Source organism: Penaeus vannamei, unplaced genomic scaffold (assembly GCF_042767895.1).
Source record: "Penaeus vannamei isolate JL-2024 unplaced genomic scaffold, ASM4276789v1 unanchor436, whole genome shotgun sequence".
In the NCBI taxonomy this organism is placed as follows: domain Eukaryota; kingdom Metazoa; phylum Arthropoda; class Malacostraca; order Decapoda; family Penaeidae; genus Penaeus; species Penaeus vannamei.
In genome coordinates, this window is record NW_027213440.1 from 15,001 (window position 1) to 25,000 (window position 10,000).

The following is a 10,000-nucleotide window of genomic DNA, read 5'->3' on the forward strand; positions in this document are numbered from 1 at the left end:
AGTAAATTATAGATGAGTAATTTCTAATGAGTAAATTCTAGGTGAGTAATTTCTAATGAGTAAATAAGTAGATTCTAGATGAGTAATTTCAAATGAGTAAATGAGTAAATTATAGATGAGTAATTTCTAATGAGTAAATGAGTAGATTCTAGATGAGTAATTTCAAATGAGTAAATGAGTAAATTATAGATGAGTAATTTCTAATGAGTAAATGAGTAGATTCTAGATGAGTAATTTCAAATGAGTAAATGAGTAAATTATAGATGAGTAATTTCTAATGAGTAAATGAGTAGATTCTAGATGAGTAATTTCAAATGAGTAAATGAGTAAATTATAGATGAGTAATTTCTAATGAGTAAATGAGTAGATTCTAGATGAGTAATTTCAAATGAGTAAATGAGTAAATTATAGATGAGTAATTTCTAATGAGTAAATGAGTAGATTCTAGATGAGTAATTTCAAATGAGTAAATGAGTAAATTATAGATGAGTAATTTCTAATGAGTAAATGAGTAGATTCTAGATGAGTAATTTCAAATGAGTAAATGAGTAAATTATAGATGAGTAATTTCTAATGAGTAAATGAGTAGATTCTAGATGAGTAATTTCAAATGAGTAAATGAGTAAATTATAGATGAGTAATTTCTAATGAGTAAATTCTAGGTGAGTAATTTCTAATGAGTAAATAAGTAGATTCTAGATGAGTAATTTCAAATGAGTAAATGAGTAAATTATAGATGAGTAATTTCTAATAAGTAAGTAAATTCTAGGTGAGTAATTTCTAATGAGTAGATGAGTAAATTCTAGATGAGTAATTTCTAATGAGTAAATGAGTAATAAGTAAATTCTGAGTGAGTAATTTCTAATGAGTAAATAAGTAAATTCTAGATGAGTATTTTTTAATGAGTAAATAAGTAAATTCTAGAGTAATTTCTAATGAATAAATAAGTCAATTCTAAATGAGTAGTTTCCAATGAGTAAATAAGTCAATTCTATATGAGTAGTTTCCAATGAGTAACTGAATAAATAAGTAAATAAATGTGTAATTTCTAATGAGTAAATGAGTAAATTCTAAATGAGTAGTTTCCAATGAATAATGAGTAATAAGTAAATTCTAGATGAGTAATTTCTAACGAGTAATAAGTAAATAAGTAAATATTAGTAATTTCCTCGTGTAGTAGTTATGCATGGTAAGTGATGTCTAATGTGGGAGGCAGTCTGAATTTCGTATTTTTTTTTCTTAATGAGGAAATTATTACATTTGCATTTAATTAGCCTGGAACGTGTGACGAAAGACCCACTCGCTTAGTCTTGGATTCAAATAATTCTATTCACTTATAACGTCTGAGAGTGAGTTTGAATGATCTTAAAAGAGTCCAGATTTAAGGTTCATTTGATGCGTGTTAATATAAGGAAAAGTGATTCACGAAATAATTAAATGAATCACTTCTGAAAAATAGATTATAAATTATGAAAAGAAAAAATGAAATCTTGAAGCATAGACCCATCCTCCTCCCTTTTTTTAATCGTTTCCCTCCCTTTTCCTCTCCCTTTTAAGCTCCTTTTTTTCCCTCAACTAACCACCCCACCCCCTTCTTACTCCCCTCTTTCCTCTCGTGTTTCCCCTCAAACTAACCACCTCACCCCCCCCTTTCACTCCCCTTTTCCCCTCGTGTTTTCCCCCAAACTAACTCCCAACCCCCCTTTTCCCCTCAACTAACCACCCCAACCCCCTTTTACTCCCCTTATGCTTTCCCCTCAACTAACCCCCCATCCCCCTTTTTACTCCCTCTTTTCCCCTCAACTAAAGCCACCCACCTACCCACCCCTTTTTACTCCCTCCCCCCCTTTTTCCCCCTCGAACTAACCCCCCAACCCCACCCTACCCAACCCCCTTTTTACTCCCTCCCCCCCTCTTTTCACCTTCGAACTAACCCCCCTACCCCACCCACCCCACCCTCCCCTCTTCACTCCCTCCCCTCCCCCTCCCCCTCCCCTCTTTTCCCCCTCACGTTCCCCCCCCCCCCCTTCAACTCACCATTGAACCCGATCGGCTGCCTCAGCTTAATGACAGCAATATCGTTATCGAAGATCTCTGGGTAGTCGATGTCCTCGTGCACGTAATATTCGTCGGTCTCGTAGGTGACCTGAGACTCCTCCCACTGGTCACGGTTGTGGGCGCCGAAGAGGACCTGGATGAGGCCTGACCTGGGGTGGGAGGGTGGGAGAGAGAGAGAGAGGGGAGGATGATAAAGGGACGGGAAGGGATGGGGAGGTGAAAGGAGGACGTGGAGAAGAGGGTGTTGGTGAATGGGAAGAAGAGAGAAGATAAGAAGTTATAAGACAGGAATAGAAGAGGAGGTGAGAGGAGGGCGTGGGAGAAGGAAGAAGAAGAAGAAGAAGAGGGAAGATGAAGGACAAGAAGCACCTGGATGAGGCCTGACGGGGGGTGGGGGGGTGGGAGAAAGAGAGAGGGGAGGATGATAAAGGGGCGAGAAGGGATGGGGAGGTGGAAGGAGGGCGTGGGAGAGGAGAAGGAAGAAGAAGAAGAAGAAGAGGGAAGATGAAGGACAAGAAGCACCTGGATGAGGCCTGACCTGGGGTGGGGGGGTGGGAGAGAGAGAGGGGAGGATGATAAAGGGGCGGGAAGGGATGGGGAGGTGAAAGGAGGGCGTGGAAGAAGGAAGAAGAAGAAGAAGAAGAAGAGGGGAGATTAAGGACAAGAAGCTCCTGGATGAGGCCGGACGTGGGGGAGGGAGAGAGGGGAGGATGATAAAGGGACGAGAAGGGATGGGGAGGTGAAAGGAGGGGGGAGAGAGAGAGGGGAGGATGATAAAGGGACGGGAAGGGATGGGGAGGTGGAAGGAGGGGGAGGGAGAGAGGGGAGGAAGAAGATAAGGGACGAGAAGAGATGGGGAGGTGAATGGAGGGCGTGGGAGAAGGAGGAAGAAGAAGGGGAGGGTGTTGATGAATGGGAAGAAGATAGGAGATAAGGAGATAAAGGGACGAGAAGGGATGGGGAGGTGAAAGGAAGGCGTGGGAGAGGAGAAGGAAGAAGAGGATGTTGATGAAAGAAGATAAGAAGAAAGAAGTGGAAAAGGAAGGCAAGAATTGGAGGTGAAAGGAGGGCGTGGGAGAGGAGAAAGAAGAGGGTGTTGATGAATGGGAAGAAGAGAGAAGATAAGAAGATAAAAAAAAAACAAGATGAGATGAGGAGGTGGAAGGACGACCTGGGAGAAGAGGAAGAAGAAGAGGGTGTTGATGAATGGGAAGAAGATAGGAGATAAGAAAAGAGGCGGAAGAGGAAGACGACAAGAATTGGAGGTGGAAGAGGAGGTGAAAGGAGGACGTGGAGATGGAAGAAAGAGAGGCCGTTGATGAATGGGAAGAAGATAGGAGATAAGAAAAGAGGCGGAAGAGGAAGACGGCAAGAATTGGAGGTGGAAGAGGAGGTGAAAGGAGGACGTGGAGATGGAAGAAAGAGAGGCCGTTGATGAATGGTAAGAAGATAGGAGATAAGAAAGAAGATGTGGAAGAGGAAGACGAAAAATAAATTGGAGATGAAAGAGGTGAAAGGACTTGGAAGAAGAAGAAGAGGACGTTGATGAAAGAAGAAGTAAGAGAGGGTGAAAGAGGAAGACGACAAGAAGAAAGGAGGACCTGGAAGAAGAAGAAGACGATGATGAATGGGGAAATAGAAGACAAAAGAATAAGGAGGAGGTATAAAAGGAAAATGAAGAGAAATTAAGGTGGAAAGGAGTTGAAAGGAAGAGGTGAAAGAGGAAGAAGTAGGGGCTGATGAATGGGAAGAAGACAGAAAGTGTTAAAAGGTGTGAATGAAAAAGGCGACAAAGAGAGAGAGAGAAGAGAAGAGAAAAGAAAAGAAAAGAAAAGAAGAGAAGAATAAAGCAAAAGAAGAAAAAAAGAAAAGAAACACAGAGACAGACATACCGATAGACACAAACACACAAGCCACCCCCCAGCCCCCTCCCCCCCTTTCAAAATATCCACCCAACCTACCCTTGGACACAGCCTCCACTCGTCATCACCCACTCGTCGGATATGAGGACCCCGCCGCACCAGTACGCGTGATCCATCCACACGACCACATTCCACGGGTATTGGTGGGGCACTGCGTCTCGCCCGCCGTACAGTCTGGACTCCTTGCTCGGCGCCAAGGGAGCGACGCCGCAGCCCTCTGGTGGGAGACGAGGCAAGTTCTATTTAAATTTTTCTGGTTAGGAAATTATTTTCATTTCTCCTTTGTAAGCTAAAATCTTAGGTATGATTCTTCGAGTGTTTTCATTTTCAGGGAGTTCATTTTTATTTTATTTATTTATCTATTTTGATAATAATGTTAATAATAATGATAATGATGCTGCCGATGATGATGCTGTTGCTGCTACTGCTGATGATGATAATGATAATTGTAATAATATAATACTTATAACAACACTGACATTACTGATGCAACAATAACAATAATCATAAAATCGATGAACAAACATATCAGGCGGTAAACTTTTATCGAGTTGCCAGATGCATTCCTCCTACTTATATTTTTTGCATATTCGTACTTATATTGGATATATTCAACACCGCACTACCCACCATAAGATATCAAAAGCCATCTTGGATATCATATTCCACAATATTGTTTAACTGTCGGAAAAATAACCAGCACAGTAAAATAGCAAGCCGTTAACTGCGCCTATTCTCATTACGTCATAGAAATGGGCGGAGCTTATAGGCCTGTCTCGCCTCCGATCACGAGACAGATTTTGGTGTCGCGTCGCGTCTCACGACACCCTAATTGCCACCGGAAAAGATGGCAATAGACACCGTCACTCCTAAATTAAATTACAATATTCTTTATCATGAAGTTCTTAAAGTGTTACAATCAGTGAAAAATAGATAAATGAATAAGAGAGAGAGAGAGAGAAAGAGAAAGAGAGAGAGACAGAGAGAGCGAGACGGGTTGAGGGAGGGAAAGGGAGAGGGTATATAAATAAATACATATAAATCGAAAATACTGACCAACCCTCTTTGTGCCACTGATGTTCCGCCTGGGCTGCTGGGGAAGGACCAAGTGCTGGAATGCGCGAGCGCGGTTGGGCACCGAGTTGGTCCGTGCCCTCAACTGGCCCGGTTTCCCTCCGTGGGGCAGGCCGCTCTGGAAGGGGAAACCAGCAGGACATTATTCCACGTTGCTAAGTTGAGTATCGTATACATACTTGCATGCACATACATACATGCACACGCAGACACACACACACACATATACATACATACATACATACATACATATATATATATATATATATATATATATATATATATATATATATATATATATATATATGTGTGTGTGTGTGTGTGTGTGTGCGTGTGTGTGTGTGTGTGTGTGTGTGCATATATGTATATATATAAATATATATAATACACACACACACACACACACACACACACACACACACACACACACACACACACATATATATATATATATATATATATATATATATATACATGTATGTATATATATATACACATGCACAAAGACGAATATATATATATGTGCATATATATATATATATATATATATATATATATATGTACATATATATATATATATATATATATATATATATATATATGTGTGTGTGTGTGTGTGTGTGTGTGTGTGTGTGTGTGTGTGTGTGTGTGCTGGATCTTTACCGCGGTTTCGGTTCTTCACTTTTTCAGACACCAAGTTTAAATGCACCGGGACTCTCAACACAAGACAATAACAATACTATCTACTCAACGCCATAACTCCAGCATCTAGCTCCCTTGGACTAATCTATCTAAATGCCCGAATGCCCAATGCCCATGCCCGGTCGCAGAGATTCACACCGCCACAGCCTCACCCACGTTTCGAATTTTACCCAAAATGGCTATTACCTATACAGACAACAGGTAACACAACGGGTGTCCAAAAAAGGCAAAACAACTGCTTATATATCAAATCAAATACAGAAACAGGGGCAAGAAATATGCAAATCCGAGGACTGGTGACTTGGAACCAATTACCCGAAAATATAAGAGATATTTCCAACCAAAAGACGTTTAAAACAAAAGCGAAAGAACATCTACTGAAATATCAATGACATTAGGCGCATAAACATCAAGCCCAGCACGATATTTCAATCACAGATGATATTATTGTTATGTGTATTTTTTTTCCCACAAGCATTGTATAATATATATGTTCATAGCACCCTATTGCATTGTGTAAACACCTTATATGTAAAGAGAATACCCATTGTAATTAATGGAATAAAGTGTTTGAATTTAAATTTGAATTTGAATTCGAAACACTTCGCTTGCTGTAGTGTTTCGAAGCAGGGGTTTCGAAGCAGCTATGTCGGGACGAGAAAGGCTGGATTAGTTGCAACTCGAGGAGGTGTCATGGCGTCTGTTTTGACGATTGTTCCGTGGAAATATAACGATTAAAACCATTATTTTCCATCCTTTAGGAAGATCGAAGAGACCAAAATGATCGACCGTATTCACAGAGCATCCGTATCTTTTGTGACGTCATCAAAATAAACCCTATGTGTTTGTTTTTGTTTTTCCAAAAATAGAATCGAACGCCATGACACCTCATCCAGTTGCTTTTGATCTAGCCTTTCCTGGGAGGGTAACGTGAATTTAGCTTTTCGCATCACCGCAGTCACAGCCACAGGAAAATGCTTATGTTTAAATGTTTATTTTATTTATTTTATGTTAAATGTTTATTGTTTAAAATGCTTAGCTACCTTCGGATTCTAAGACAGAGGAAGTGATTCATATTATGAATTTATGGAGACGAAGAATTTCCTTGGTTTCTAATACACTGATATTGCGACTAATAGTGCATTCGGAACTGCTCGTCCAACTCGAAAAAAAATAAGTGTGTAGTACTCCGTTCACTTCTGTTTACCTTGTGAACTATAAAAAAAATACACGAAATGACAGTCAGTTTTTCCTATTTGAATGTCACTGTTAAAGATATAATAAGACTCCATAAACCAATGAAAACTGACAATAACGAATCTCGATCTGAAGCGATTCAAAAACAATTTTTTTTTTTTTTTACCTTACCCTCGATCATTCCTTGAAATCAATATGACTTTAAGATTCAGTGAATTATACAAATTATACGAATTATACGTCAGCAGTTTCCTATCAAAGAATTCTACGAGATCTTGCTCCCCGTTCTTCCGGAAAGGACAGCTGGCATCTTTGCATCAAAAAAACTAATTGTTATAAGTAGTTGACGCATAGCTACTTCCTTAAAGGTATGTACAACGTTATAACTGAGTTTTTGACTTTTCATGTTGTAATTAAGGTTTTGATAGGAAAAAATAACATTTCTATTCACTGCAATCTTGAACGCACACTTTCAACTGCAAGGAAAAGCTTCAAGAATTAAGAAAAAGATATATAAAGGTTCATGAAATAATAGAAATCGGTTTCCTGAGGTTAAATTTGATTTCCCTTAACAGAGAACTTTCTCTCTCTCTCTCTCTCTTTCTCCTTTTCCTTTTCCTTCTCCCTCTCCTCCTTCTCCCTCTCCCTCCCTCCCTCCCTCTCCGTCTCCTTCTCCCACCCTCCCTCCCTCTCCTTCTCCTTCTTCTCTCTCTCATAATCATGTCGTTCGTAACATGTTTGGATTCTTCTTTCCTTTTTATGCACATACCTGTCATGCGTATACCTGTAACACAGAACTGCAAGTCAGTAGTCCCATGTATTGTAGCCAGAACCCAATTTTCAAAAAAAACTGTTTCTACCCGTTCTTTTTGTTTTCTCTCCTTCTCCCTCCCTCTCTCCGTCTCCATCTCCCTCTCCTTCTCCCTCTCCCTCCCTCCCTCTCTCCCTCACTCTAATTCCCTAACATTCAATCCGGACCCTTTCCCCTCCCTCTCCTTTCGTTCTCCCTTTCTCCCTTTCTCTTTCTCCCTCCTTTCTTCCCTACTTCCTTTCTCTTTCTCCTTCGTTACGCCTCCTCTACTCTTACTCTCTTTACCTTTCCATTCCTTTCACTATCCCTTTCCTTTCCGCCTCTCCATCGTCTTCCTATTTTCATCTTCTTTATCTCCTTTTTCTTTTCCATCTCATTCCCTCCCTTCATCCCTTTTGCCTCTCCCTTCTTCCTCTGCTTCATTCCTTTTCCCTCTCCCTCCCTTCCTTCCTTCACCATTTTGCTCAATTCCTTTCTCCTTCAGTTCCTTCTTAAGCTGTCCCCTCTCCTCTCTCCTTCACTCCATTCGCTTCCCCTATCCCTCCCCCTTTCATTCCCTCATCCTCTTCCCTTTTCCTTTTATTCTCCCTTCCTCTTTCCCTCTCCTTCCCTTCTCTTGCTCATCCCTTCCTTCCTTCCTCCAGCGCTTCAATTTCCTCCCCTTTATCATCTTGCCTCGGACTTCCCTCCATTCCTCCAGTGCTTCCCTCTCCTTCACTTTATCCACTCGTTGCCTTCTTCCCCTCCTCCACTTCTCTCCTTCCTTCTTCCACTTCTCCCCGCCCTTCCTTCACTTCCTCCTTCCCTTATTCCTCCATTTCTCCCCTCCCTTCCACCACTTCCTCCTTCCCTAATTCCACTTTTTCCCTCCCTTCCTCCACTTCTCCCCTCCAATTCTTTCTCTTCTTCTCCCTTCCCTAATCTCCTCCACTTCTCCCCTCTCTATTCCTACACGTCCTCCCTCCCTATTTCTCCTTCTCTTCCCCCCTAATCCTCAAATTCTCCCTTCCCTATTCCTTCACTCTCTCCCTTTCCCTATTCCTCCACTTCTCCTCTCTCTATTCCTCCACTTTCCTCCCTCCTATTCCTTCTCTTCTCTCCCTTCCCCAATCCTCCACTCCCCCCCCCCCCTCTCTATTCCTCCACCTCCTTCCTTCCCTAATCCTCCTCTTCTCCCTTCCCTATTCCTCCACCTCCTCCTTCCCTATTCCTCCACTCCCCCCCACTCTATTCCTCCACCTCTCCCCATCTTATTCCTTCTCTTCTCCCTTCCCTATTCCTCCACTCCCCCCATCTCTATTCCTCCCACTCCCGCCCTCTCTATTCCTCCACCTCCTCCCTCTCTATTCCTCCACCTCTCCCCATCTTATTCCTTCTCTTCTCCCTTCCCTATTCCTCCACCTCCCCCCATCTCTATTCCTCCCACTCCCGCCCTCTCTATTCCTCCACCTCCTCCCTTCCCTATTCCTCCCACTCCATCGAACTCACAGCGACGGCGACGCAGACGAGGAGAAGAGCAGCGACTTTGACGACCATCCTGACGACACTAAAAGGTACCGGGTGCGTCCCTGCTTTTAAACGAGGCGCCATGACCTTGCACGGTACAAGGACGTCTAGGTGGGGTAAAGTGTCTCGTTTCGTCTTGCCAACAGGGTTTCCTTATCGTGTGGGAAACCCTTGGTGTGTAAAAGCGAATGGGGAGGGGGGAGAGAGAGATAATGGGTACCTCCTTTTTGTTTATATTTTTTTTCTATTTTGTTATCGGGTTGTCATTGTTTCTTTCTCTCTCTCTCTCTCTCTCTCTCTCTCTCTCTCTCTCTCTCTCTCTCTCTCTCTCTCTCTCTCTCTCTCTCTCTCTCTCTCTCTCTCTCTCTCTCGCTCATTCTCCTTTCCTCCCTTCTTCCCTTCTCTCTCTTCCCCCCTTTCTCTTTCTTTTTCTTCCCTCTCTCTCTCTTTTCTTTTTCTTCTCTCTCTCTCTCTCTCTCTCTCTCTCTCTCTCTCTCTCTCTCTCTCTCTCTCTCTCTCTCTCTCTCTCCTCTTCTCTCTCTCTCTCTCTTCTCTCTCTCTCTCTCTCTCTCTCTCTCTCTCTCTCTCTCTCTCTCTCTCTCTCTCTCCTCTCTCTCTCTCTCTCTCTCTCTCTCTCTCTCTCTTCTCCCTCCCTCCCTCCCTCCTTCCTTTCTTCCTTCCTTCCCTCCCTCCTTCCCCCTTCCTTCCTTCCTTCCCTCCCTCCCTCCCT

The 10,000-nt window shown here is 42.3% G+C and overlaps 1 protein-coding gene across 2 annotated transcripts in view; it reads right to left on the reverse strand.

Annotated features, from left to right (window-relative positions):
• The window catches only part of LOC113817090 (brachyurin), a 12,678-nt gene extending 3,280 nt beyond the window's left edge, over positions 1-9,398 (reverse strand). For both annotated transcript variants that reach the window (XR_011398434.1, XM_027369090.2), the window contains exons 1-4: positions 9,253-9,398; positions 5,037-5,172; positions 4,020-4,197; positions 2,038-2,207 (exon numbers count right to left, since the gene is read on the reverse strand). Coding sequence is in view for 1 of the 2 variants with exons in the window: in XM_027369090.2 (XP_027224891.2) it covers positions 2,038-2,207; positions 4,020-4,197; positions 5,037-5,172; positions 9,253-9,354 (586 nt within the window). In the remaining variant the exon portion in view is untranslated. The remainder of the gene's footprint in view (positions 1-2,037; positions 2,208-4,019; positions 4,198-5,036; positions 5,173-9,252) is intronic.
• Between the last annotated feature and the right edge of the window lie 602 nt (positions 9,399-10,000).